Source organism: Suillus paluster, assembly GCF_016628075.1.
Source record: "Suillus paluster strain FC165 chromosome Unknown EDB91scaffold_49, whole genome shotgun sequence".
Classification (NCBI taxonomy): Eukaryota; Fungi; Basidiomycota; class Agaricomycetes; order Boletales; family Suillaceae; genus Suillus; species Suillus paluster.
Genome location: NW_024537609.1, coordinates 226,810 through 254,761, shown reverse-complemented (window position 1 = coordinate 254,761; position 27,952 = coordinate 226,810). Strand labels below are relative to the sequence as shown.

Below are 27,952 nucleotides of genomic sequence, written 5' to 3'. Positions count from 1 at the left end.
CTGCATCACTCCCCACCTTCTCCACTCCACTCCCAGTTGGCCTGCCGCTAGTAGCTTTTACCTCCCGACCCTCAAAGTGGACCTAAGCAGTTCACTCATCCTATCGTCAGACAACATTGGACCCACTCCAGATTCGGGGCATGTACTCGGCTAAGGGCACAGCACAAGAGCTGAAGTCAAGCCCCGACCCCTCTGCCTCCTGAGCCGGCACGGTACCTAACAGGTTGGGGGATTTGATGATGTAGAGGTTGACAAGTTGCTGGAGCATGAGGTTGCATTTCAGTCAACAATGAGGGGAAGGATGCCAGTTAAGGTGTGTCCTCCCATTGTTTTTCAAGATCAAATATTCATTTTATGCGCAGGTAGTCAATTATTTGAATGACTGACAGTTTGGAGGAGATTTCTGTGCCTGCCTTCAACACAGCCAAGAGAGTCAACTCGCCCCACCACCTTCCTCAACAGCAGTGTGTTGTGGAAGCTTGCAAGTGAGGACACTGATCTTATTTTGATAGATTCCGACTTGGAGGACTCTGAGTCAGACTTAGATGATATAGTAACCGACGACATTGATGTGGATGACTCTATCAGTGCGTTTGAATGGCCTGCTATCAAACAGGAACCAGAAGATGTGCATATGGAATATTCAAGGTCAAGCGCAAAGAAGAAGGGATCTCAGACAACATCTTCAGTATTGTTCTATTAATCGTGTAGCTGCTGATTTACTGACATTTTTACATAGACATTTGTCACAACTACTGATATTAAGCCACCTCCTTCAAAGAAGATAAAGACCGAGCAAGCCAACTCACACAACACTCCTTTGACTGCCAAGGCAACTGAGGATCGCACTTGGGTTGAACGATCCAAGGCTCGGTCAGCGTACCGCAACACTGATCTGCCTCCTCCTTGTCAGGACCCACACTGGTCAAAGATATTCCTTCCCACTATATTCCTATGGGCAGGGGGCCAGCCAAACCTTTGGATGATTGATGATGAATCCCTCATACTCACTATTCAAGCTACTTTCAAAGTTGTCTATCCCGAGGTCGAATACACACCCACAATTCATGGCTCTGTTTTTGGAGTTGTAAGAGCCCTTTGATTGCCACTTTCGTGCTGCTCACTGTCTGTTCATATTGCAGACAAATCAGCGTCTCTCAGAATGACATAGCAACTTTGGCTCCACCGCTATCGCCATCATAATCGATTTTTTGTCCCGAAATGAAGATGAAGATGTGGAGGAACTTGCCAAGTACCTCCTTGCCAAGTACACTTTCCTTTACAAGGATACAGAGTTATTGGATAAGGCAACAATCTATTGCTCCCCCTTCATGCTCCAACTTGTTGGTACCGCTCATCTTCAGGCCACCATCAGTCACGCAGATGTTCCAGAACTCAAGACCAGCACTCTCGCCGAAAAGGGCATCATTTGTGTCGTCTCAATCTGTGCAGCAGCAGTACGTGGGTTTTTTTTCTGACTCATCTGACGTGTCATATGCCTACAGTTAGAACATGCACTCACTCTCATCAGCAATAGTGATATTAACATTGAAGATGTGCTCACGGCAGCGCCTGCACAACGCAGATTGATGGTGAAGACTCCCAAGGTCTTGAATAAGGCAACCAGGAAGGAGACTTGGACAATTCACACCTTCTCTGTCAGTAACTGGGGCTCTCAGATGCTTGCATTCTCGAGGTCGGTGCAGGCCAAGGGAGACATGGCAATCAAGACTATTGCTTCGATGGCTTGGAAGGTCCTCAAGAAGTCGAAATCTGGGCATGAGAGCTTCCTCAATGAAGATGATTCCGTTGAAAATGACCCTCATGCCTTTCTCTGGTAAGTTTGCATCAGGCAACCGTCCTCCAACTCGTCAACTCATATTTCCTTTGATAGAGATATCTTTTTGTCAGCTTCATAGTCTGTTGTCTGATCTGCCTAGCTTATTTTTCGGTAATCTTTCCTGCATCATACCAGCTTTTGCATCAGTTTTCTCCACTTTCCATCACTTTTTAGGACTTTTGCATGCCACTCACATGTTCAAGGCTTTTGTGCGACTTGTACTTTGTTTGACTTAATCTTCCTTCCACTATGCATTTTTACACATTTTTACTACTTTTATAGACAGCGCGGTGCTTTCTAAGAGGCCACTTTCATCCCTCGCAAGTTGTGAAAAATGAGTGAACAATAAGAAAAAAGTGAAGAAACAGATCACAGGTGGCCTTTTTTCGACTTTCCGCCAGTTCTCTGAATTTCTACTTAGTTCCTCTTTTAGATTGAATAAGTGAACATTAAGAGATGCTAAGAGGCCCAGTGTTTTCCTGATGTTTGTTTATTTGTGTGACAGCTCCCCCTCCAGGCCCCTTTCAAAATAGGGTGAGGTACAGAACACTTTTGTTGAACATTTTACACCAATTTACAGCTACATGTAAAGTGAGTTTAGGTGAGCGGGGATGAACAAGGAGCTGGTAAGAATATATAATCTCAGTCTCGAGATACTTGACTCAGTAAAGTATAGTAGTACCTGGTAAGAATATATACTAAGGGTATGTTAGCTTGTTATAAGTAAATGGAATAATAATGACTTACATCTCAGTCTCGAGATACTCGACTGAGATGTTCTAACGCAGTACTCAATACTTTATAGTAGTTAGCATAGTGATATGAATAAATGGTAGCATAGGTAATATATTGTTAAGTCTCGGCCAACGTCACCTCGTCGCTCGTCACATAGACTGGTTGTGCTCGCAATGTCTCACTCTGACATCTCATTTCCTCCTCCTGGTCCGTGCCTCGAAATGTCACCACTCAACAACATGACACGTTCACGTGACTTTCAGATTCTGCCAGATTCCCTCCCCCTTTGGTTGAAGTTTTCATTCGTTTGTTTGTTTGTTCCGACGATGATGGCAGCTGGATGTTTGCAAACAAATCGAATTGCAGAGTCCCCCAAAAAATGTGGTGTGGGAATGTAACAACAAAAGCTCTACAGCTACAAAGCGGACACTAACAACAACAGAAAAGTGCAAAGACAAAAATACAGGTCTAGTTTGGAACCGAGATGGGTGGTACGAGAGTGCGTGCGGGAATGTTGTGCTAGCGACGGGCGGGGGTGATATACTACAAAATGTGTGTGTGGACATGGGTGATACATAGAGTGTAGACGAACATTGATGGGAATGCAGATCAGACTCTGCATCACGGCAGGGTCACAAGAGTGAGAAACATCAAATTGAAGCCTGCCCAAGAGGAGGGATGCGATGATGGGGAGAACAACTCGAAGAAAAAGCAAGCTGTCATATACCTGATCCGACTGCTCTGACATTGATATCTGCTCCACTTTCTGACCACCTCCGCTCCGTCCAATCATTGTCCGCATCCACCCCTACACTTCCACTCAACCACCCAACCGGTCCCCTTCCATAACGTCTCCATTCAACTGGAACCGCTTTCCCCTTTTTAGATAATACTTTCCCCTTTGGTACATAGACCCTTACTTCCGGATCACCGGTAATTCCTCTTACCACTCAATCACTGACCCGATGCGTACATATTGATATCTGCTCCGACTTATGTCTTCGCCTGTGTAAGTACTTACAAATTATATCCTTGGTACATAGCTTTACAACATATTTATCCTGACCACTGCCTCATACTTAGAAGTATATAACATATCCTGTACTTAGATATTTTCCCCAGTCTTAATATTACTTGTCTTCTTGCAGTTTCTACTTGTGAGGATTTTCAGTAGGACCTTGCCTCCTCTGGACACAAGTTTCACCTTGTTGTACCTCTGACCCTCTGCTCTGACTTAGAGCCATGCTCTAAGTCTTCTCCTTACTTCTCCGCCTCTATCAAATATTCCCCCTGCTCCTTTCCACCCTCTGCATTATCCTCCACCTTCTCCGCTCCGCTCCTAGTTGGCCTGCCGCTAGTAGCTCTTACCTCCCGACCCTCAAAGTGGACCTAAGCAGTCCACTCGTCCTATCGTTGGACAACGTCGGACCCGCTCCAAATTTGGGGCACATACTTGGCTAAGGGCGCAGCACAAGAGCTGAAGCCAAGCCCCGACCCCTCTGCTTCCTGAGCTGGCATGGTACCTAACAGGTTGGAACATGCAGATCAAGTATATCACATGTTTAGATTGATAGTGGGCATAATTCAAAGCAGTCCTCTAGTAAGGTGAAGGAAAAGTTGGAGAAAAGTCGGAAGGTAAAAGATTCAATCAAAAACACCCAAGCCCTGAGTACCACTACTTTTAGGGAACATTATTTTCAAGGAACACTGAGGTACAGGTAGTAATTTCTCAGGAAGTGGAAGTGAAGGCAGGCAGTGCACATGGGCACAATACTGTGCAATAGGGGTTCATGCCATAAGGGCATGTGTCAATGTGATCCAGATAATGTTAGAAGCGATGAGAAGAGAGATACAGTGTACCAATGAACCTGGAAGGATGGGGATGGGACATGTGAAGGTCATCCAAGCATGGGAATATCGGATAGTGCAGGTGTGTTCCAAAGGATGCATGGGAATGTGGAACCCATTGGACAATGCATGGGAAACACGGAACACACAGAATATGCAAAACTAATGTGAGATGATGCAGAATCAACAAGGTTTTATACCTATAGTGGGAGCATTCCCCACACCACAATAAGAGAAGTGTCAACAGTGAGAATGATTTCACAGCTGGACTCATAGTCAATTCAATGTAGAGTGGGCAAATTCACAACTGCTTCCTTCAGAAGCCTCATATATTCCTGATGTGCAGGGCCAAACTTGAATGGTTCATCTTTGCGTGTTAGCTGTATGAGCGGCCATGTGATCAATGAACAGAAGTGTGAAACACAGGATCTTGAGTTGGAAGACAAATGAAATATCTGCTTGGAATATCTGTGATGAGTTGGCAAATCCTTGAGGGAGTGTTGTGAGTCAATGAGGGCCAAGTGGTGTTCCGAATGTGGTAAGATCACACAACTCTGGATGAAGCAGCCGATGATAATATCCACCATATAAGTCCATCATTCCATATACTGCATAGCCTGTGAACACTTCTGTCAGGTGGTCGGTAAATAGAGGTAGCACTGTGTCTTTGACTGTTACAGCATTGAGTGGCTGCAAGTCATGGATTAGTTGGAGTGATTTTCCATTTTTCTTGATGATGCAAAACCATCATGAATGATATGCTGCATTTGATGGTTCATATACCCCTCCTTCTATTTTATTCTTGATGATTTGATCAACTTCATCAAATATTGCCAGTGGAATAGGAATGTTGCACTGAACCAACGGTGTATGTGGTACCATAGTGATTTTGATGGGTGGGAAATATTCCTCTTTGAAATGGCCACATTCACTAGGTTCCCAAATGAAGGCTTTCTCATGAGTGCAAACTAACCAATGAATTAGCTTCAGCTCTTCCAGTCATAGCCAATTTGTGGGATTGAGGTCAAGCTTATCTGCACATTCTTGAGTGAAGTGCTCTCCTGGCCCAAAGTCGGGCAGGTGGGTAGGAAGATTGGTCATTCCTGCAAGAGGGTCATCAGGTAATTTGCACTTGATATAATAGTGCTCAGTGATTGATTCCAGCACAGTGCAGACTTTTTGTGTGACTGGCTTGAAGATGAGCACCCTTGAGACAAGATAAAACTGATAACTGGACTGAAAAGCAGCGATGGATGCATGGTTGAAGCAAGTTTGGGAAGAAATGAGAAACATATAGACAGGGGGAAAATTAGTAGGAGGTGTAGAGTAGGAAAATGTCCGGGCGATTTGAAAAGAATGTTCACCCCTTGAGGGTTCGATCAGCAATAGAAAGTAGAGAGCATCCATGATTTGATGTACATAAGTGAGATTCATCTCCCAATTGCATGGATCATCAATCATCAAAAACCTGGTCCCAAGACTTTGCAATGGTTTGCGCAGCGTAAGTTGCATGAACAGCATGGACAAACCTTCAACCAATGCTTTGTTGTGATCATGATCTCCTTCCCTGTGTTTAGGTCCAATATAGTGACATTTTGTTCACCATTGATGAAGTTTTGTGTGCAGCAGCTCATGTGCACATAGAACAGCTGACTTAAGAGTACTTGGAAGTTAGCTTTTCAACTACTTGCACCTGTAGATGGACTTCACCTGCCCCCAAAATCAAATCCAAGATTCTCAATCACACCAAGTGTTGAGTCTTTACTTTAGTTCAGGAGATTCCATGGTCATGATGTGATCGGAGTGCAGAGGGACACCAAGTGATTGCCAAATATCCTTACACATTACAATGATTTCTGCACCTTGGTCAAGCACATATGTCATCTTCTTGCCTTGTACTGTCACTTCAATGCACCTAAGGGGAACAGGCTGGTGAGTGGTAATAGTTCCATCATCCAAGCAGTTAAGTGTGTGTTCATATTTGCCCCATGAGCATTTGGGGTTCAAACCTGCTAACTCGTTGACTGAAAGAGTCCCTAAAAGGGCTTGGCTTCAGCTCATGCGCTGTGCCTCTTACCTGAGTATGTGCCCTTAATTTCCCAGAGTTAGAAGGGAAGTCCAACAAAAGTCCGTGTAGGTCCAGAGGTCAGACACAAGGGGATTTTGGCAGAACTCTGGAAGGCTAGGAGTAAATAGTGTAAGACTACTTCAGACAAGTCTGGAGTAGAAACAGAACAAAGATAGACTACCCTAAGGTAGAAGCTGGAGATATAGTCTTAAGGAATAAACCCAAAGACTCAGAGGTGGACAAGAGGTCAGACTCAAGTCTGGAGAAACAGGGATGAGCAGGAACTAAGATGATATTCGAACTGAGGAGGTACAGGGGTTTACAGGGGTTTATATACTGTAGATATCAAGTAAGCAATCATTCAGCATAGTGAAAAGCTATGTCCGAAGCATATGGAAAATCCATTGGTGAGTATACAATGGATCAAAGAAATGAATTTGGAAATGAAATGCAGAAAGACAGATCAGTAAGCAAGGCGGAAAAGTGTATGACCAGTAGCCAGAGGGCAGTAATCTAAAAGGAGATAGGTGTGAATCCAGAGATGAAATTGGAGTGCCTGGATGGAAAGCAGGGTGGAAATCTGGGCTTTTACAGGAGAGAATCCAGAGTTCCAGGTGTGGAAATACAGGATATGACAGGTGTGAATATTGCATGCTTGGAGCAGTTGTTACTCTTGGTACCTGTGAAACATGCAGCATTGCTTGTTCAATAGTGTCTTTGACTTGCAGAGATAATATTTCTTCAACTGGCTTCAAATTGCTTTTGGACATGCTTGCTTTGAGTGGAGCAGCAGATTCAAAGTGAACTGACTTAGCCTGCTTCCTCATGATATTTTCCTGAGCAATTTTGAGTGCAAGTTGGAGCACCCAAACCATAGCAACATCTGGGTCTTCTCTGCCTTTGTCTTCATTCGCGGCCTGTGTCTGTAGATACACAGAAGATTCTATGTCGAGTTCAACGTTGATCTCCAGTCCTGAACAGACAAACAGGCCTGCTACATTAGTTCGAGCGACTTTTCCTGATGCTGTGTATGTGTCGATATCTCTACACATTCTTGTTGTATGACCAGTGCAGCCACAGAAATAGCAAATTGGCAGTGGTCTGGATTTGCTTAGAACATACTCTTGTTTGATGATGACATTGGGCATTGTGGGTGTGGGTACAGATGGTATGAAAGCTGATTGTGCTGGCTGGGTGGCTGGGCTTGGTGAAGGTGTTATGGATTGCGCTTGGAGTGGTGTCAATCCTTGAAGAAAAAGTAGTGCTGCTTCTAGTACCAACACCTGAGTATATGCATTGTTGGGGTGTAGGTCAGGCTCCTTAATCTCTAATCAGTGTCAGATGTGGGTTTGGACATCAGAATGGAATCCTTTCAGAAACAGGCGGTCACACTCATTCTCAGTGAGGTGTTTCTTATTGATTAAAAAGGTAGAAACATGGCGAAACTGCTGCAAATATGCTCCCACATTATCCTGTGACTGCATAGGCTTAGTCACTTGCACGGTTACCAAGAATTCAAGGTTGGCCCTCATGTAATGCTTGTCACTTTCACAACCTGGATACAAGGTTTTGACCACTTCAACGAACTTGTCAAAGTCACCCTTGCTCGTTTCTTCCAAGGTTTCCCAAGTTTTGGCGTAATCTCTGTGAATGTAATGGAGAGATGCCTTGATCGCTTGTTCTGGAGTAAGGTTTGTGGTGTCAGCAAGTTGACTGATGTCTTCAAAGTAACAAATGAGGTCTCTTGTGCTTCTGTTGAATTTAGAGGCACCTGAAGTTCCACAAAGCAGCATCTGGAATGAGTGAGTCGACATTTGAGTGGGTTTAATAGGAATAGGTGTGGGCGGTATGAAGAAGTTGGATGGTTGTCAGATGAAGAATGGTGGAGGAAAGCTAGGAAGATGTATGTACATCAGTTGGGGTTCAATAATATAAGGTGATTCGTCTTGAGTGCTTGGGGTGAGCACGAGGTCAACTGATGAGGCTAAAGGACTATTAGAAGATGATTGTTGAGACATTTCAACTGCTAGAGCAGGTTCTGTGCGGCATGTGGGTTTGTGGAATATCTTTGAGCTGACTATGCATCTGAGTGACTACCGGATGGCCAGGTCTTGGATGAAGTTGCCTTGCAGTGGGCAATGATGAAGCCCTCATGGTGGGCTCCAGTTGTAAGGAGCAGATTCCACTATGACCTCAGCATGACAGCAGCCCATTCAAGTGGTGAACCTGTAATGTTCAGCTCGACCAAGGGGAAGCAGAACAAACCAAACCAAATTTATATGCTGGGTATGAAACAGCTAGACACAAAGCCAATTGACTGTAATCCCTACTGACCAATATGCAGTTCCCAGTGAGCATGGCTGACCTGAAGGTAAAGCAGGACGACTCTGATAACTGCTGATGATGAATGGAAGACTAAGGGAAATGTATGCACAAACACGGGAAGAGAATGGAAAGAGAACAGAACACGAAAGATACAGCTTCTGAGTGAGAATTAACTGGTATTCAACAATGGGCGTGTGCTACTTAAGTACAGATCGGCTATGAGGTAAATAATGGAGATAAAATTGCTTGGAACATCCGGACTACCTCATGGTTTGCTAGAGATATATGTGCAACATGCGATCGACTTTCAATAGTATGAATGGGGATGTTGATCATGAAATTGGTCCAAGTTGCTTAAGGCGATGTAATAAGGGGGGATTGGGAGGTAAAAGTACTATAATTGTCAAATATACCAAAGAAGAGTGTATTATGCACCAGTGAACAAGGATGGATGAATATGGGGTTCATCTGAGGATCTGTGAGCTAGAAGGGCAAAATATGCATGTGACCAACCAATGTTGCATGTGTATTTGTGGTCGGCTGACTTACACTGTGAGCAGCTTGAGTGTATATGAGCATGGGTTCAATCAGCAAGGAGTCGAATAGAGCAGGAATGATCAGGTGTATATTGCACCTGGTCAGTGGGCCAAGGAAGTACTATGTCAGTGCCAATCAGCATCCCACAACGCTCACTAACATTGTGGGGCAACATACAGAGATGATGACATAGTAACCCTTGTCAGGTGGCAACATCTGGAGAGGATATTGTGTTGAGGCTCAATAAGAAACATCCAGGAGACTGCACTCACCCTCTTCTGCGAGGGTCAGCATTTATCCTCTCGAGGGAGATCTACTCAGCCCTGCAAAACTAGGGAGAGGCATATAGGAGGAGGGGGTCTCTCAGACCATATAATTCCTACATAATAATAGGGTCTGACAGTACGTGGGAACATCTTCAAAGTGCTGCCAAGGGTGGAAATTCTCATAACAGATGGAGTCTAAGTACTTGGATACACCCAACTGTCTAGACGAACATCACTCCTCCTGTTGGGTGCCTCATCTAATACCCTTATTAAATGGTGTGGCATTTCTTCTTCACATCCGCTATAAGCGGACAATGCCGCCACCCTGCATCAAAAACACCGTTCGCCTGTACCATGTCAACCGAGAACAATAGGCTGCACAATATCCAGAAAGTACTTACGGTATACCGACAGTGCGCTTGGTTGTGACTCTTGTCACTGTACCTGCCGGCCTATCAGTTACTTTGTTCAAGATGTGTGGGTACAACGCACACGCAATCTGTGTCAGATACGCCTACTGCGCCGCTACTGGATAGTTTCATGGTATCATCGCCAACATTAATTGTGGCTGGGCACTGTATACACGCATTGGCGCTAGCGAGGAAGCTGAGCAGCGCAAACATAATGGTGCGGGAAGTAAACATGATGGAATTTGTGCAAGGAGGTGGGGCGGAGCCATAGTAGCAGGCAGGTGTTTTATAGGCTGAAACTTCCAGTGTGGACGTAAAGGCGTTGCTCGCTTTACTTTGCTACTGAGATGCCACCCTACTTTAGGCGAAAACAGTTGAGCCAAAATGCATGATAACGGCCTTGGCTTCGCGTTCCTCATCAGATATGTGCACGTACATCGGACGTTGTGACTTCCCAAACACTCTCCGTAATATGACCATCCTTGATTCGATGAAGCTCGACATGGTCGCCCCATATATGCCCAAACTCCTGCGCAACGTGTGAGTTTTGATCTTTCACAGAAGGTTCACGGTCAACGAGACGGAACTTCGCAGGGTACGGTTGAAAAGTTGATGTTTAGAAACACGTGTTAAGTATTAACTGGTTGTAACATTGTTTGGAAGTCGTTCCGTAATTTGGCCTGATGAAAATTGTGGTCATGCAGGGCCGTCTGCGGCGCCCGGACAACTTCATAGCTGCAAAGCCGAGGCCTGGCTACCGTCACAGAAGGCATGAGCAGGATCATAAATAAGGCTGATGTTGATCGTGGACGTGCCGGCCGGGGCTTTCTGCCGAGGATATGGATATTGGGCGGAAAGTGATAGCAGGCTAAAGATGGCTATCGCTTGGGTGTGGTTGCCAAGACCTCGGCGTAGGACGGATGTCAGATGCCAGTAGGGTTGAATCAGAACGCCAAAGCAGGCTGATTCTGAGAATGTGACAACGGGATAAAGGATATGATGGAGTGAAGATTGTTTGATAGACGTTGCATTATACTGGTACCCGCAGCCTTCAAAGTAGCCCGTAAAAAATCACTTATGGTTGGGAATAGCATAAAGTTGGCATCGGAGACGGGCTTGCTTGCTCTGTTTTGTGGTTCGTACACTTTGCAACAACTTTGCAATGCGCGGGAGAGAGATTATAGATGTACTAGATTATGTTTCGAAGTCAAGAAGACATTTGGGCGTGATGAGTGACCAACCAACTTATCTAGTGCAGCGCACGGACCTGGCAACGGCTGGCACGCTGTGGAATGACTTGATTAGCTCGCTATGGGTTTAAACCGTGTTGTGATTGTGTTATGTATCACGCGTAGATGAGTGACAGGTGAGAGAAACCACTGCATAAGGAGTTACTAGTAAGTTACGAGCAAGTATTAGATGATGTGGCGGAGAGAACACCTTGGAACAATGGTCACATGCTGCTTACACAATCAACGTGACAAAGCAGAATAAGTTCTAAAGTTGCAAGGTTGAACGTGTTGTTTTCGTGATACATACCTCCTGGTCCTGGAAGCTGGTGCTGAGTCGCCCTTTCAAGCAGCCCTTCAATTACCCATGGACCAACAAACCGAGAGGAGATTAATCCGAATAATCGAGGGTGTGTCCCGATTCTTTAGGAATCTTGAAAGCTGAAGTTCATCAAGGTCCTGCAGCTGTCCACTCAACATCGGACGTGGAGGTCACACCGGCGGGACTGAATGTCAATTCCAAGGCCCTCATCCTCAACAATTCGAATCTCATTTCTCTCGCTGACAATACAGTACCAAACCGAGAGTACCCAAGGGCTGATGCTGACTGGTGGCGATAGCGACAAATCTTGGCATTTCCGGGAACGTGGCGAGTGTGGTTACTCCCACTAGCACTCGAACGTTCTCAGAAATGCTAAAGCTGTAGGAATGAGACTCGTGATCGAATACAGCGCGGTGCCAGTAGCAACGCCGACGTATGTTCGATGTTCGTCATGCACATTGATTTATTTTCTGAAAAGCAACGTCTCTAGGAATTTGAATATAACAATGTGGCGGTTTTTCCACGGCGCTGACCTTCAATACACCGCTCACCGATCACCGCTAGGTTTTACAAGGCGCAAAGTGATCATTTATGTCATGAAGAGAAGACTTTGACGAACGTCTGTCTGTTGTTGTCGATTTCGATCGATCGGCGTTCATCAACTTCTTCGCTCCAATCCAGTGCACACAGTGATGACATCGTAGGTGTCATGATTGGGGAGAGTATGAAAAGTCTGATGACGCCGATGAGTGCACGTTAAGTTTACTCGGTTCTCCATACCGCAGGGAATTCAGGCAATAAAAGAATTTTTCTTCAGCTCCTTCGCTCTCATGGAATTCAGAAGACAACCGCCTCAGGCTCTCCGAATCCTACCCTAGCAACTCGTTCGTTGCGCCAAGCTAGCATCAGACTCCCTCTTCAGACCGTATCCCAGCCAAGGCAATGCACTGCCTCACGCAAGCATTGCTACCTTTCGAGTCGGACATCAGACACCAGACAAACTGGGGTCTGTGGTTCCTCAGAGCCAACTGGTTTGCACGGAGATAATATTTCATGCCGCTAGGGCGAAAGGAGGTAACTGTTCGTAATACCTACTGCACGCCGCATTTTATGGGCATCTTGTGAAAATAATAGTTGACTTTCTGAGCTATAGAGGATATTCACGCCGGCCTCATTTTCCGGCTCGTCATGCTCTTTGACCAACCAGATCAGGCACCTCCTAAAATGTTCCGGCCCTGGAAGTTGTTTCCCCGTCTCGACATGGCAGCTGGAAATGTACTTATCAGATGGTGCCGCTAAAGGCATAGCCCCAAGGACACAAGATTCTTTACTTAAATATTTTACAGGTACAAGAAGCACAAGGGCCGTGATAAGGCGGAGGACCGGGAGGAGCGGCGCAGCGTCTGAAAAAGACTCCATGATGAGACTTCTTGTGTGACCTCAGGATGATTCTACAACATGCGCCTGATCACTCTGCATCACAGTGAAGTCAAATAGTTTAAGCCCCCCCAGTGTCGCAGGTTACGAATACGCATCTGACGGAATTTGTCCCCAAAGGGTACAAAAACGAGGACCTGTCCGCCGGAGAATAAATCTCCAGTAGTAATCAGACGAGGACGATCAGTTACCGATCCGCTCTGCTTCTCCATGATATCCACCGCGGCCTGCAAACAGCATGTTGAGCCTCTGTTAACTTAGCGGAGAGGGACGGGACTGACTTTTTGGCGGCCGATGTAAACGATTTTCTCAGTCCCTGAACGAACGGCGATCAGAGGACCGTACTTGTCAATCTATTCCGCTACAGTGAGATACGCTGATCAGCATTAATTCCCATTAAAACACTACGAGTAAAGGTAAAACTTTACGTGCGTGCCCATGAAGTCTCCCTGAAGTCTCCCGAGGACGAGGTGCGTGTTGACAGAGATGAGTAGGTCAGGCAGCTGTAGCATGGCTGATGGGACGGGCACGAATCAGTATGGGAGGGTAGTCATCCAAAGTGCACCCAAGTCATGAACGGGTTTTGTAGAAACGCATGGGCAATCGCAGCGACCCTAACGATGGTCAACGTTTTCATGTATTAGTGCTGGCGTGCGATATTCGCTGATACTGGAAGTGATTCACGTTGAGCAGCCATATATCAAGAAGATGATGCATGCGTTCTCTCCGACTGCCACCGTGACGGTGTGCATGAGCCACGAACACAGTTTTCGTAGATCAGACTTGAACATCGACGATGGGGTTGAATTGTCCCCACTGATGAATCACAGCCATCACTGAAAAGGTCACATCATTTTCTCAAATATGCATGAGCCACGAGCACAAAGGTCTCCGTATTTCCAATGATGCTTGGACATCACGGCGATTCTCGCAAACACAGATAGGCTGCTCGACGGAGTTGTCCCCACTGATGACATCTATAATTTCCCAACATTAAATGATCGGGGAACTGAAGCACAAATACTTTAACCCAGTTAGAACCCCACAGACCTAGGATGCAGAGCGCACTATATCCCGAGTGAGCGGCAAAAAAGGGTGCAGCAGCAAATAGACTTGCACTGTCTCGAAACTGTGGTGAGACGGCATTGTCAGTGATACCCCTTGCTGTCTGAAGAAAGTTCCTTGACCAGACGCATCTGTTCACGCCAAGTTTGCTCTCATGAAGAGGTGTCAGTGTGCCATGTTCCTGCCAAGGTGATACTTACGAGGGACACCCGAAAATGTACAAAGCCATTGGCGACATCAAAGAGGGGACATTAAGTATCCACACGCCGGATCTACTTCCAAACTCCAGTGACAAATTAATTGGAAACGGCACACCTTTTTGTCATAGTCGTTCAGTAAGTTCCTCAGAGCCTTATGTAAGTTACAATATGCCAGGATGTGCCAACGCAGACCTTGCATGATATACTGCATTTCTAAATATCACCGAATGCGCCGCGGTCAGGCCACTCCATTCAGGTCTACTTTGCTGATCAGGTGTGACAGATCCTCAAGCAATTCACAAAACCTGGGAATCGTCAAAGGAGTTCGGTTCATTTTTATTCGAAATATGGATAAGAATATGCGTACTCCACGTCCGTGTCCTCAGCGGTGTTTAGGTATGTCCGTTCCGTTCATGATGCGCACAAATGCAAATGAGAGGAGATAGTCACGATACGTGCCCTTTAATCACAAACCGCGTTCCTGTGCATTAAACAGTGTACGTGACACATTACCATCGCAGGAGCGCGGGTCTGTGAGGGGATTGCCTGACCTATGTACCTTGCCTATGAGCATAAAGGTCGAATTCTTACTGCAAATACATTTTTTGCAGGGTAACAACATGACTCCTAGGCAGACCAGATTGTTCTTCCGTATGGGTTGCAGTTACGTGGAAAGCTGAAGTGATATGGTACTGATACTGCCAGTGAGGTTTGAACGCCACATCGATGACAAGTGGATTTCAAGCTTAAATGCTGGCAATACTAATCGTTAGTAGGTGAAGGTCTAGTGGAGAGAAAGGACGCACAAGTAAAGGTAGAGCAAACACGAGCACGAACAAACTTTCGACTCACATGGTGCCAGTCTGCGGTAAAGTCACATCATTGACTTGACTCGCCAAAGCGCCCGGCAAGTCTAGTACATACTAGTATTGAATTTTCGCCAACTTCGCGCAAGGTAGATGGAGTCCAAACTAGAATGCCACAGTTTCTACTCAGCCTTTGAAAGTCTGTGCCCTGCTCGTCTAGATCGAGTTTCGACATCGCGATCCTGGTCACACAAGTTTTTGAGTAAAAAGTAAAGGACCTAGGAGCACGAGGTACAAGAAGCGTTCAAGATGGAGAAATCCGAGGCGCCAACTTGGCAACAACTTTCAACAACCAAATAAAATCTTCGTTTTTTCCAGGTTGCCGTTGATCCTCTCTACACCATCTGAACTTTTGGTGATGTCAGCCATCGAAGTTCTAAAGTATAGGTTACATGTCAATCATGACCCAGACTCTCGAACGTCGATGGCGGGCAAAACGACGCTGCTACAGCGCCTTCTCCTTCGAGCCTGTCAAAGGTCAGGCTTATCGTACAGCCATTTGACAACGTGCATCGGCCGCCGTCAGGCAGGCCTTAGTCAAGCACTGCTCTCATCGTCCGAGATGATCGATGCATATCGTATTATCATTATGGGCGCTTGCCATGTATACTGTAGCGTGCGCACAATCCGAGCACATGTTCAAAACATGGGGAAAATACGGTAAGCAAAAATTGCCGATTTCCATTCTGCACCCGTTACGCTGTCTCTTGTCTCACACCATCATCCTTCCCAGGATACCCCGTCTCTTTGCCCCTAGTCCTTGCGCCATAGTATTCCTGCCGCGTCATGGCAAGGTACTACGACGAGATCCCGCCCCAGCTCATCGAGTGGATTCTGCAGCAGCACATGTTCTGGGATAGCCACTGCCGCGCTACAGGGGGATGGGCACGTCAACTGTCTCTCCCAAAGGAACCGCGAATTGCTTCCACATCGAGAGTCCTACCAGAGTTTGGTATGAAGATCTTACGGGCAGTGGTGCGTGATCTTTCTTGTCTTACTTCATGATCTTTCTTTATTACTCAGTTTCTGAGTTACGTTTTACAATATTGCAATGTTTACTCCAGAATGACGAGACCTGCATCCTGATACTCATGATTTGTAGGTGTCGAAACGGTTGCGCATATGCGCCAGCCCGGTAACGGCCGCATCACGATTCTCTTCCACGCGTTCGAAGGACCTCCGAGAATCCTCCGTTTGTGGGGAAAGGGTACGCATACTCTTCCCCTTCGTACCTCCACTTAACCATCTCAACTCCGTCCATCATGGTCTCGCGTTGACATCCCAATTTCCGTTCTCACTGACACCTCATCACAGGCACCGTATACGAATTCGGCACACCCGAATACAACGAATACATCCCCCCATCCGGCCGTAAAGCCGGCTCACGCGCCATCATTGTCATAGATGTGCACAAAGTCGGGACGGTACGTTCTTCGAATTCCTCCGCATAACACCCGATTAAACCTCCTCCCTTCCCCCATTCCAGTCGTGCGGCTTTGGCGTCCCATTGTACAAATACGAGACCCAGCGTACGATTCTCGAGCGGTGGTGCGACCAGTTGGAGAGCTTCGATCAGAATGGTGAGGCACAGTCCCAAAGCCAAAGTCAAAGCCAAGCACCACCTCCATACTCGTCCGAGCAGAACGAAACCAACGCCCTCGTAAAAGACGAGCGCGGGATCAAGGCATGGTGGACATTGGAAAATGTTGCAAGCTTCGACGGCCTCCCGGCCCTGCAGTTCGCACACGATAGCAGCGTCCCGCCTATCAACACATTCGACAAAAAGGCTCCGCATCCAACTCTTTCTCAAACAAAGAGCATCACGAAACCTGCTAAAGGTGGGAAAGCCAAGTCGGGTTCCGGGGAGACAGTGAGGTTGTTGATGGCGTTTAGCTTGGGGGTCATGGTGACGGCAGGATATGTGAGGCTCGTTATTTCGCGTATCCGGTAGCGCGGGATCGGGATTCGCCGATTCAAAGGGGCTTCACACGTGGCGTGGTTTTTTGAAAAATGTTTAGGCAACACTAAAGCTAAAGTTGGGTGCGTTCTCAAGATCTCAAGCTTTGCAACATTGTATCGTGACGGGAGTTTACTTAGGCAGAAGGTAAACAATGACGTTAACAGGGGAAAGGAAGATTTCCAGAAGCTAAGCCTAAGCTATCTAAGTTTCTAAACTCAATCATATCAAACATAAACGATAAGAAGAGAATATTTTCCTGTGGGATGCAGCATGGAACACAGATGAATATCACAGAAGACAAGGAATCAGAAAAACTGTCATGTCAAAGGAATATTGGGGCGTCACTCCCTCCTCGATGAGGTTATTCGAGCGCAAGCTCTTTCATCAGGAAATAAAGTCAGGAAATAAAGGATACAAGAATGGAAGTCGACTCACCTGTTCATGCGTCCACTCGCTCTCCCTGACAGTATTATATTGGCACCATTGCCGCATCACCGGCACTGGACCAGTGACAAGAAGTTATTACCGCACGCCGACCTGAGAGGAAATAGTATTTATGAGCACAAGATACCCATGTAGTTAAGCTTCAACACTCAAACAAGAAAAGCCACCAACACAATGACCTCCTGAGTGTCTGAATCCAACTAATACTCACCCAATGACATCCAGACTTTTGAACATACCTACCGGTGTCCGGACGACCATGACACGGGACGACACTCGACAGACCGTCATCCACGAACCTGAGAATAATATTAATGGGGACTGGGTGCTAAGATCCGGCGCCTTCACCAGGCCTCGAGGCCAGGCACAAGGTCAGCGGGTGATACTCGGACCGACACGCACCTCGCTGCTCAGTAGATTTGCAACATATATATCGTATTCATATCTGGAATATTAATATATGCAAAGTTTGCCACCCATACATACTTGAGAACACGTTGAAAGCAAGGATATTACTGGCGCCGAGCACACAGCATCTAAACCAGCATCAGTTTCCGAGACGGCTATTACTTCTTGGTATGTACCTGGGTCCTGGATCCTGAAGGATTGTCGAATTTAACGCCACAGGCTCGACTCGGAAACCACCCGACGGGATGATCAAGGTCTGGAAACAGGTTGTAGGAGGGCGGCGGTGATAATGCAAGGTCTGGATAGTATGCAATGAGGCATAGAGCAAATTTGAATCTTCAGATCTGCGCGTAAATTCGACAATGCGCCCTTGGGTGCCTACTGCGCGTGGCAGTGCATGCTATAGTGTACTAGCGTAGTACTGCAGAGTACTGCTTGTAACTGCGTATAGCAGTCTGCAATGTCAATAAATCAGGCGCCAAGAATGTGCGTGACCCGTGCCCTATTACCTGGCAGACTCACGCGGACCCACGCATCGTAATCGTGGCGTGAAAAAAGAGCCTCGATTTTCAAAAGCGGGGACAATTTAACGTTACCCAGAGCTCGGCTTGCAAGGAACGCGTGACAAGGAGCAAATTGACCAACCAGGCAAGTTTATACGGCTTGATACGTGAAATTCGAATCTGTCGGAGTCGGATGGAAGGTCTTCGAAGTTCTATGGTGGTTGGAAGTGTCCGATAGGCTGCGATATCGTCAATCAGGTACAAGCCGTTCCTGCCGCGGCATAATTAGTGAACTACGGCTCGTCAATCAATCGGAATAACTATCAGTCACAAGATTCTCGGTCATCGTATACCACCAAAAACCAAGTCAATGAGATTACCTTGCGACCCCCTGCGAAAAAGTATGTATTTACTTCACAAGCTATATGGCGCGACAAGCATGGGATCATGGCCATGGCCATGGGACTCGGGACTTACGTGAAAAATGCGACTAAGTTTGAAAGCAGTGCCAGGCACGGAGCTACGTATGGCATGTGAACTTTCAGGCATTCTCTCTCCCGAAATCCTTTTAAGCTGCACAACCAAATGAGCATGGATTACAGAACAACAAGTATATCCGCAACCCAGCTCCCATGAAACTCTCGGCACTCTTTTTCGTCGTGGCCTCTGCCTACACCGTGTTGGCTGCACCCATTGTGAGTTCATTGTACGATAGTGCATCTCGGTGGCTGATCTATTCCTGGTACAGGCTATGGGCAGTGATTCATTGGTAGCAAGAAGCGTTTTGGAGGAGGCTCGTGAAGTATGTAATTTGTGATTATCGCCGTTTGTGGGCGTTCATTTAACACATCCACGCAAGCCTGGTGCTCCGGACTGGAAGCGGACAGTTGACTCTCCAGACTGGAAACGGACGGTTAACTCTCCAGACTGGAAGCGGACGGTTGACTCTCCGGACTGGAAGCGGACAGTTGACTCTCCAGACTGGAAGCGGACGGTTGAATCTCCAGACTGGAAACGGACAGTTAACTCTCCAGACTGGTAAACACGGAATACCGCAAAAGTGATGAATGGGCCAGCTCTGCATAATGATATCCACCTCATTCATCGCTCGTCTTTTTCTTTCTCGCATTTCATTTGTGAGTTCCTCCGTTCTGTTTCTTGTCTCACTCGCTGATCACTCTGTATCCTAGAGTTTTTACAATCATAAACGGACACATGTCTCGTCTTCCCTTTGCACTCTACTTTTAATCGATATGGTCATCTGCGTCATCTATAGAACGGAGCGGGCTAATTGTGGTGGGTTACCACGGAGTAATCGATGTACTCTTAGGTCAGGAGGCAGCGGGCGATATGGAAGGGACATTCTTGTACCTGCGGTTGTACTAGGAGTCGTCTTGAGCTGGCGATTGTACAACGGCAGTCTATAGATAGCTTGTAACCTTCCCAGATTGCATTTGTATCAAATTTGATCGATGCTATCGTATCACTCACTATCACTCCCAGGCACTCCAGCTCAAAATTTCCATGGGAGTAGCTTGAGCATGCTAAAAACAATTAGGATGATACCTGGTGACGCGTCGTCGCTGGTCATGTGGACCTGAGGACCAGATGCGGCTCGAGGACAAGGAGAAATAGTGTTTCCGCAGTACTTGAAACAAAGAGCTACTAATCCCTGCCAAGTTACTAATTAGGACAACTTTCGAAGGTTAGCTACAGAAGGTTCTCATTGTTTTTACGTCCTGCAACTGTCATGCCCAGCCATGCCCCGAGCCAAGCCCGAGGCACCCATTAATATTCTTCCTCGTTACATCACGACAAACACGCGGTACGCGAGGTAGCTATGCCCCTGTGACGACATTGATGGGATGTTAAATCGGACTTCGTACCTTATCTTCCGTGCTGCTATCTTTGTCCTGATCTGTCAACGCGAATCGAGCGCTTACAAAGAGTTACAGGCGCTTACTGTTGCTAGGAAGAAGCAAGGCTCAAGCTGAACGCAATTAGTGGTTAGAAGTGCATCAAACGTCAAGAAGGCCTAGTAGGGTTCCTCAGATACATTGCGTGCAGCACGACTGGGACAGTCAAAAACAGTATCAAGATCGACGTTTTGGGCGCGACACGCGCGGTGCAGGTCCCAGCACACTAGCATAAAAAATCGTTGAGCAACCCTTCCCATCCCCCCACATTAGTGCGTATCGCGACGGCGCTCGAGCTCGACGTCGGCTGCAACTATGTATGTATTGCTGCAAATATTGGTGCGCACAAGGCACCTCGGATCCGTATATGATATACGTCGTATCTTCCGGCAGATGATTTCGACCGGTCAGTGCTCTTCTTTGCATGTCTGTCACGCTCTCATGATGTTCACGAGCGTCATTACCGTCTCCCGGACCACGCATCGTGCTGGAACAGCGGGCGCTAAAGCTCGTAGGCGTATACATTCTTGTACAGGAGAATAATGAGATTCCTCGGAAACTTGAGGTGAACTTGGCGTGTGCCCTTCGGACCGGTATGTTGCTGTGACTCGCTAATAAACACTTCTGAAGGGCGCCGACAACATGAGCATCACTTCCTGTGTCGCTGCAGAGAAATAAAAGACCAAATTTTGTCTTCCCTTTCGTTCTCCGTCATGTTTCAGCATTCCCTATTGTTACCCTCCGCTGCCCGATTCTCTGCAGCATGTGAACAAGACGAAGACGGATGTGGATGTTATTTATGAACATTCACCCGCACCGCGCAGAGTGAGTAAATCCTCTGCCTGCCCAATGTATACACGGCCATGAGCAGTATGATGGAATGATTTTACTACTTTATTTGCAGCTGAAATTCGCAAAGTATCTTCAGTTCACTGTGCGCTAAGGGTACGTTCGTGGCGACCCTTTGATCTGGGTCGAACGTCAAGATAAAGTCTGGAAGTTATCATCGCTACGAGGAGCAAATTTCTCGATTTCTAAGGTGAGCCACTCGGGCAGAGAACACCGAGAAGAAGACCCGAAGCATGTTAGATTGCACCATGGATGTAAGTGTTTGTCAATCCTTTCCGCCTAGCCAAGTCTTTGCCAGTATCAGTCAAATAACCGACTCGGAGGTGCATAGAGCTAGATGAACCAGCGACATTTATGCAACGATTTCAGTGAAAAGTCACTTCATTTACAATGAGGTGAGTTCCGTCATTTAGAGTCGGGCAGCAAGTGGGTTGTGAAATATGAATAGACATAAAGGATGAAATGACGCCAGTGTCGGGCATCAACTCATTCCTCATGTATATTCAAGTTAGACTGAGGGTTTATGTGTCAACACTGCAGAGTCCTCAATCAGGACCAGATTCAGTTTTTCTTCTAGGGTGAGTCCCTCGTGCTGAGAATCCTGAAAAGAAGTTTGCACTAAGCATCTTAGTACTATGAGACAGAATCACGAATGTAAGTGTTAGTCGATCCTGTCAGCCCAGCTGAGGCTTTGTCAGTGTCAGCCAAATAACCGACCCAGAGGTGCATAGAGCTGACGAACCGGCGACATCTGTAGAACGATTTGATTCAAAGGTTACTCCAGGCCAATAAGGTGAGTTCTAGTCATTTGAAATCGCAGCAAGTGGATTGTGAAATTAGAATGGATATCAAGCATGGCTAGTTGAACTTGAAGCTCGACTGCTTAGATTCTTTATGTCCACTCTAGTTAGACTGATACGCTTCGGAGTCAACACTGGGCTCATACTTCAGGTCAATCACAATGCAGTATGACCGTGCAGCATTTAGCCGTAAGCAAAAGGAAGGTAGTCGTACCTTGAGGCAAGTAACCATATCTCGTCGCTGCCATAGTACAGACCGTGAATCAAACATGAGAAATTGTACTTACATAAATCTTGTGCCTGACGACTCGATGACGGTCGGTGTAACTTGGTTGATACGTCCTCTCATCCGCGCGTGACTGTCATGCATTAATATTTTAACCTATGACCAGGAGAAAAAGCAGTGCAAATTAGAGATGATGGCGTTCTGAATCTCAAGCGCGTTCATCGAACCTCACGTGATCAAGTGTTACATTTGTGTGATAAATGGAAAAACATACATAACAATTCGACTACGAGACATATAATAAACATGGGAGCACAAAAAACGCAGGGATATGATAGAAACTTGTGAGCCTTTCCGATTTTCGAAAAGACGAGGAACGAGTTTGGCATGTTAATTGTTAATATCTTCACTTTTGCCTAGTTTCCCTATTATGCAGATCATATAGAAGGAAGAGAGACCAAATGTAAATTCAAACAACTGATAGCTAAATGACAGCTAACATGTGCACCCCAATGTTCTAGACCTTTGATTTCAGTGATTTACGCTTTCCGAATCTTGATCCACAACACTCAGACCAATACTGGTATCCATATGATATTTTACAAGAGATTTGAATCTAATAATGTCTATAGCACATATATTCTGTTGGTTATATACATTCTTTTTGTTGTCCTGTTGCACTCTCACATTTTCGACCTGAGACAGACATGTAGATACTGCATTTTAGCTTGTTTTTACTCATCCTAAGCTTATTCTCGACAATTGTGCGTAGTGTCGGGGCCCTGTCACATCACGTGAGGTTCGACGAACGACTACCTTACCAGACTGACGCTGAGTCAGCGGACCGCTGTGCACGACAACCACGCGTCTGGAGGGCTTAGGGCACCGAGCACATGTCTTGCAATCTTCTGTTCGTTCCGTACAAATATTCATGGGATCCTGATCTCATTCGATTTTGTACTCATTGAGTCATTCAACGTTATACAGCGTTAATACACCGCGACAGTCTTGTCTTTGGACTAGTGGCACTGTAGTTCGGCTCCTCGCCTTCAGGTTGGTATTACCAGTTACGTCCTTCGCGTTCCTCGTGTAACTTTTGTATTTCACTGCAGTAACATGGCAGGCAATGTAGAGCAGTGTCGAGCGGCCTTACAGGAGTGTCCAGGACTCATGTCCCTCGAACACCTTGGCCACAGTCTTCTATACAGATTCCTGCAGCGGGGCGTTCTGTCGGACATAGTTGAGGCGATTGATCTTCATCGAGCCACACTAGCATTCCGTCCCCCTGGCCATCCCCATCGATTCGTGTCTCTCAACAACCTTGCTGTCAGTTTTACAGCCAGATTCCAGCAGCAGGCCATCCTGTCTGACCTGGACGAGGCCATTGAACTCCATCGAGCTGTACTCGCTATCCTTCCCCCTGACCATTTTCATCGATCCCTTTCCCTCGAAAGTCTTGCAAATGGACTGAAAGGCAGATTCAAGCGGCGGGGCGTCCTGTCAGACATAGACGAGGCCATTGATATCCATCGAGCTTCACTGGCACTCCGTCCCCCTGGCCATTCTGATCGATTCATGTCTCTCAATAACCTTGCCAGTAGCCTTCAAGACAGATTCCAGAAGCGGGGCGTCTTGTCGGACCTGGATGAAGCCATTGAGCTCCATCGAGCTGTATTGGCACTCTGTTCCCTTGATTACTTTGCTCGACCCACTTTTCTCAACAACCTTGCCAGCTGCATTGAAGACAGGTTCGAGCGACTAGGCATCCTGTCTGACCTAGATGAGGCCATCAAAATCCATGAAGTTGCATTGGGGCTCTGTCTCCCTGGTCATTCTCTTCGACCCACGATTCTGAACGGCCTCGGCGGAAGCCTTCTCCACAGATTCCAGCAGCAGGGCGTCCAGTCTGACCTGGATATGGCCGTCGAGTACCATCGAACTGCACTGACGCTCTGTCCCCCCGGCCATTCCGATCGATTGGCTTCTCATAACAACCTTTCAGCCACCCTTCAAGCCAGATTTCAGCAGCAGGGCGTCCTGTCGGACATAGATGAGGCCATTGAGCTCCTTCGAAGTGCTCTGGTACTCCGCCCCCCTGATCGATCTACTTATCTTAACAACCTTTCCAACAGCCTTCAAGCCAGATTCCGGCATCGGGGCGTCCTGTCGGACTTAGATGAGGCCATTGAGTTTCAGCGAGGTGCTCTGGCACTCTGCCCCGCTGGAAATCCTCGACGATCCTTATATCTCGACAACCTTGCCATCAGCCTTCTATACAGAATCCAGGAGTCTGCCATCCTATCTAACCCGGATGAGGTCATCGAGCCCCACCGAGCTGCACTGGCGCCCCGTCCACCTTACCATTCTGATCGATCCCTGTCGTCCGATAATCTTACCATCAACCTTCAAGGCAGATTCCAGCAGCAGGGTCAATCACCAGACTTGGACGAGGCCTTCAGGCTGTATTCACAACTCTCCCAAGTATCTCATATATTCTCTCTTCGCGATATTAGTGCTGCCAAGTCATGGGTCTCCTTTGCTGAACAGGTGAAACATGGCTCTGCATTGGTTGCCTATCAGACCGCGTTGAAATTCCTGGATCAGTACGTCGCTGTTGTGTCATATTCGTCGCACCATTTCGATGTAGTCAGGAAGACCACTGCATCCCTTGCAATGGACGCTTTCTCGTGCTGCGTTCGTCATGGTGCTTTGACGACTGCTGTGGAACTGGTAGAACAAGGTCGCGCAGTATGGTGGACCCAGTTGGCACGCTTCCGCACACCATTGAATGACCTTTCCGCATCGGGTGACGCCGGTGAAGCCTTGGCGAAAGAGTTCAAGCAACTTAGTGTTCGCCTTCGTAATGTGTTTGATGTGTCTACTGGAGATCGGTCTCCACAAATCCGCCAACTTACCATGCAATGGGATGACGTTGTCTCCCGCATCCGCCTCCTGCCTGACTTTTCCCGTTTTCTCCTGTCTCCGCTATTTCCCGATCTCCAGAAGGGAGCACAAGACGGTCCAGTCATTATTGTCAACGGAAGCAAATATAGCTGCGACGCCTTAATTATCCTGAGCGCCCGAGATCCCATCCCCATCCTACTTGATATCACACTAGCTGAGGTCTCCGAGTTGTCATCCGAATTCCAATCCCTCACAGAGGATGTCGGTTCTTCCGACCATCGACTTGAAGTACCCAAGATTGTCGGTATCCTCCGCAAGCTCTGGGATCGTGTCGTTAGCCCCATAGTTCAAACTCTCAGGGAGTTAATTCACACTGGCTCACGCATTTGGTGGTGTCCTACCGCGGAGTTCACGTTGCTTCCTCTACATGCAGCGGGACCCTATGAGAAGAAGAGGCATAATTTGTCTCACTTTTACGTTTCATCCTACACCCCAACTTTAGCGGCACTCATTCGTGCGAGACAGCACGTCTCTCGAGATGTTTCTGTTCAGCATTTCGTTGCCGTCGGTCAAGGAAATCCGGAAGGAGGAAAGGAACTTCGATGTGTTGCTGCAGAGTTAGCCGTCGTTGCTGAGCGTGTCGCGCCCATCCTGTCCTTTACATCGCTCGTAGACAACGATGCAACAATCCAGGGAGCATCCCATGAATTCAGTCGAAATCAGTGGCTTCACCTTGCCTGCCATGGAATACCGAATCGGAAACAACCATTCGAATCTTCGTTTGCGATGCGCGATGGTCCTTTCACCATCAGGAATATCATTCGATCTCGCTTGCAGAATCCAGAGTTTGCATTCTTATCGGCTTGCCACACTACTGTGGGCGATGAATCGAGCCACGACGAGGCTATCCATCTTGCTGCAGCAATGCAATTCTCTGGATTTCGGAGTGTGATAGGTTCCATGTGGTCTGTCGATGACGAAGCCGCACGCCAGGTTGTTACTGCTTTTTACGACAATCTGGTTGATGGCTTGGATAGGTTGGACTGTAGACGCGCTGCGGTAGCGTTGCACAATGCTGTGAAGACATTGCGGAAGAAGATTCCACTGGAACAGCAGATCGTATTTGTTCACATAGGTGTCTAGTTTGAAGCTTATTGTATGCCGTGTTTTTGTATTCAAGTACGTTCACTAGTGGTCCATATAAAGTAATACATGCCCTGTTGGTGTGCCTGCTCACAACGTCAGACTGCTCCTGCTGACGGTCTAGATAAATGGGTTCTATATGTGGGGCCTTCGAATTTCGAAAAGTGCGCACAATCATGATGTTGCCACATCAAGAGCAATTATTGCACAGGCCCTGGTACGTGTCACAATTTTCGAACTACCCAGCTAGTTCTAACGAACGCGGTTTAACTCTTCTTCAGCTTCTTCGAGTTCTGCTGTACCACAAGCCATCGAGCTGAGCGATGGTTTAGTGTTTAATTACGAGCGCGCGAAACTTCACAGACTGCTACCGTCGCAGATACTGATTCGGAAGTTTGAAACATGTTTCAAGCACTCTTTGGCGAACTTGTTCCTGACCTATACCAAAGGAAGTTATTTGAACCATATAGGAGATTCGAAAGTTTGATGAGGTTTGACTACAGCATCAGGTACGGAGCCACACGAGGCATGTGAACTTTCAGGCATCATCTCTCTCAAAATCCATTTAAGCTGCATAACTAAACAATCATGGGTCACAGAACCTGCCGCCCGGTTCCCATGAAGCTCTCAGCACTCTTGTTTGTCCTGGCCTCTGCCTTGACCGTGTTGGCTGCACCCATTTATATTGCGAGTCCATTTCCTCGAGAAATTTGTCTTTTTGGGCTGATCGATTCTTGGTACAGGGGATAGGCGGTGACTTGTCGGTAGCAAGGACCGCGTTCGAGGGCGCTCGTGAGGTATGTGAATTACGATCGTCGTCTGTGTGCGGCAGTTCATCCGCCCACTCTCAGTCTGGTTGGGAGGTCACAGGCCGGCAACGGGACGCCCAGTCCGGTTTGGCAGACAAAGACTGGAAACGGGACGCGCCCACAGACGAGTAAATGTGGAATAATGTAGAAGTGATGAACAGAATGATCTCTAATATATCCCTTAATTCATCACCTTTCCTTTTTTATTCTTCCATTTCATTCGTGAGTTTCACCGCCGTTCTATTTTGTGTCTCGCCCACTCATCACTCTCCCTGCCATAGACTTGTTATAGTCTTAAATGGACACACAAGTCTCGTCTTCGCTTTGAACTATGCTTTTAATCAATCTGGTCACCCGCATTTCTTCCTCATTCCACCATGACAAAACCACGCGGTATGCGAGGCTACTACATATCCCCTGTCGCGACATTGGCAATGATGGCCTTGATTCGGACTAGTATATTGGGCCTTATCTTCAGTGTTGCTATCTTTTCGTGCTGTCAACATGAATCGACTGGATAAGTGATTATAGTAATAAGGAAGCTGAACACAATTAGTGGTCCGAAAGAAGTGGACGAAATACCAAAACGAGGGCTCTTGAGGTTGATTGCGATGTCGAGCGCGCGCGCGCGGTACGAGGAAAATACACAGTGTCGGAATTGACGTTCTGGGCGAGATAACACTTGACATGACATACCAGACGTTGTGGTGCAAGTCTCGGCCGCTACATACATAAAGGATCTGCTCCAAGTGAGTGCCCAACGCTAGCGCATCAACTGACAACTCTTCGAATGCATCCTTCTCTGTAACGTCCTATACCTTCCTATGCCCCCGGATCTCTCA

The 27,952-nt window shown here is 47.0% G+C and overlaps 8 protein-coding genes across 8 annotated transcripts; 6 read left to right on the top strand and 2 right to left on the bottom strand.

Annotated features, from left to right (window-relative positions):
• Positions 1–378: 378 nt before the first annotated feature.
• On the top strand, positions 379–1,841 carry EDB91DRAFT_1251058 (uncharacterized protein; the record flags this gene model as incomplete). Its single annotated transcript, XM_041323319.1, has 5 exons — positions 379–466; positions 513–688; positions 740–873; positions 1,172–1,457; positions 1,506–1,841. The coding sequence occupies 5 exons, from the start codon at positions 379–381 to the stop codon at positions 1,839–1,841; spliced, it is 1,020 nt and encodes a 339-aa protein (XP_041174698.1).
• A 7,921-nt stretch (positions 1,842–9,762) lies between these two features.
• Positions 9,763–10,294, bottom strand: EDB91DRAFT_1147167 (uncharacterized protein). Its single transcript, XM_041319281.1, has 2 exons — positions 10,112–10,294; positions 9,763–10,063 (listed from the first exon to the last, which is right to left on the bottom strand). The coding sequence occupies exons 1-2, from the start codon at positions 10,261–10,263 to the stop codon at positions 9,889–9,891; spliced, it is 327 nt and encodes a 108-aa protein (XP_041174697.1). The 5' UTR covers positions 10,264–10,294; the 3' UTR covers positions 9,763–9,888.
• Positions 10,295–13,058: 2,764 nt separating this feature from the next.
• EDB91DRAFT_1348613 (uncharacterized protein) lies at positions 13,059–13,577 on the bottom strand (the record flags this gene model as incomplete). Its single annotated transcript, XM_041325978.1, has 3 exons — positions 13,446–13,577; positions 13,299–13,370; positions 13,059–13,244 (listed from the first exon to the last, which is right to left on the bottom strand). The coding sequence occupies exons 1-3, from the start codon at positions 13,527–13,529 to the stop codon at positions 13,059–13,061; spliced, it is 342 nt and encodes a 113-aa protein (XP_041174696.1). The 5' UTR covers positions 13,530–13,577.
• Positions 13,578–15,934: 2,357 nt separating this feature from the next.
• On the top strand, positions 15,935–17,232 carry EDB91DRAFT_1297343 (uncharacterized protein; the record flags this gene model as incomplete). Its single annotated transcript, XM_041324932.1, has 5 exons — positions 15,935–15,996; positions 16,026–16,123; positions 16,251–16,355; positions 16,463–16,572; positions 16,635–17,232. The coding sequence occupies 5 exons, from the start codon at positions 15,935–15,937 to the stop codon at positions 17,097–17,099; spliced, it is 840 nt and encodes a 279-aa protein (XP_041174695.1). The 3' UTR covers positions 17,100–17,232.
• A 1,795-nt stretch (positions 17,233–19,027) lies between these two features.
• EDB91DRAFT_592673 (uncharacterized protein) lies at positions 19,028–19,797 on the top strand. Its single transcript, XM_041327812.1, has 4 exons — positions 19,028–19,158; positions 19,212–19,265; positions 19,323–19,599; positions 19,654–19,797. Exons 1-3 carry the CDS (start codon positions 19,096–19,098, stop codon positions 19,503–19,505), a joined length of 300 nt encoding a protein of 99 aa, XP_041174694.1. The 5' UTR covers positions 19,028–19,095; the 3' UTR covers positions 19,506–19,599; positions 19,654–19,797.
• Positions 19,798–20,694: 897 nt separating this feature from the next.
• EDB91DRAFT_1337930 (uncharacterized protein) lies at positions 20,695–22,200 on the top strand (the record flags this gene model as incomplete). The annotated part of the gene is made up of 10 exons (XM_041325604.1): positions 20,695–20,718; positions 20,773–20,785; positions 20,835–20,972; positions 21,284–21,324; positions 21,419–21,482; positions 21,598–21,623; positions 21,741–21,806; positions 21,860–21,882; positions 22,003–22,021; positions 22,069–22,200. 10 exons carry the CDS (start codon positions 20,695–20,697, stop codon positions 22,198–22,200), a joined length of 546 nt encoding a protein of 181 aa, XP_041174693.1.
• Positions 22,201–23,073: 873 nt separating this feature from the next.
• On the top strand, positions 23,074–26,397 carry EDB91DRAFT_592659 (CHAT domain-containing protein). The gene is made up of 3 exons (XM_041327811.1): positions 23,074–23,307; positions 23,367–24,857; positions 24,906–26,397. The coding sequence occupies exons 2-3, from the start codon at positions 23,371–23,373 to the stop codon at positions 26,299–26,301; spliced, it is 2,883 nt and encodes a 960-aa protein (XP_041174692.1). The 5' UTR covers positions 23,074–23,307; positions 23,367–23,370; the 3' UTR covers positions 26,302–26,397.
• Positions 26,398–26,816: 419 nt separating this feature from the next.
• Positions 26,817–27,713, top strand: EDB91DRAFT_1147121 (uncharacterized protein). The gene is made up of 3 exons (XM_041319280.1): positions 26,817–26,988; positions 27,045–27,332; positions 27,392–27,713. Exons 1-2 carry the CDS (start codon positions 26,890–26,892, stop codon positions 27,240–27,242), a joined length of 297 nt encoding a protein of 98 aa, XP_041174691.1. The 5' UTR covers positions 26,817–26,889; the 3' UTR covers positions 27,243–27,332; positions 27,392–27,713.
• The last annotated feature ends 239 nt before the right edge of the window (positions 27,714–27,952 follow it).

Bases quoted from the DNA above. Each gene is read 5' to 3' on its own strand.
- EDB91DRAFT_1147167 (XM_041319281.1), bottom strand. From the start codon at position 10,263: ATGTTTACTTCCCGCACCATTATGTTTGCGCTGCTCAGCTTCCTCGCT. The intron at 10,064-10,111 runs GTGCGTTGTACC...ATAGGCCGGCAG, and splicing joins GTATCTGACACAGATTGCGT to GTACAGTGACAAGAGTCACA.
- EDB91DRAFT_1147121 (XM_041319280.1), top strand. From the start codon at position 26,890: ATGGGTCACAGAACCTGCCGCCCGGTTCCCATGAAGCTCTCAGCACTC. The intron at 26,989-27,044 runs GCGAGTCCATTT...TTCTTGGTACAG, and splicing joins TGGCTGCACCCATTTATATT to GGGATAGGCGGTGACTTGTC.
- EDB91DRAFT_592673 (XM_041327812.1), top strand. From the start codon at position 19,096: ATGAAACTCTCGGCACTCTTTTTCGTCGTGGCCTCTGCCTACACCGTG. The intron at 19,159-19,211 runs GTGAGTTCATTG...TTCCTGGTACAG, and splicing joins CCGTGTTGGCTGCACCCATT to GCTATGGGCAGTGATTCATT. The intron at 19,266-19,322 runs GTATGTAATTTG...CATCCACGCAAG, and splicing joins TTTTGGAGGAGGCTCGTGAA to CCTGGTGCTCCGGACTGGAA.
- EDB91DRAFT_592659 (XM_041327811.1), top strand. From the start codon at position 23,371: ATGGCAGGCAATGTAGAGCAGTGTCGAGCGGCCTTACAGGAGTGTCCA. The intron at 24,858-24,905 runs GTACGTCGCTGT...CGATGTAGTCAG, and splicing joins GCGTTGAAATTCCTGGATCA to GAAGACCACTGCATCCCTTG.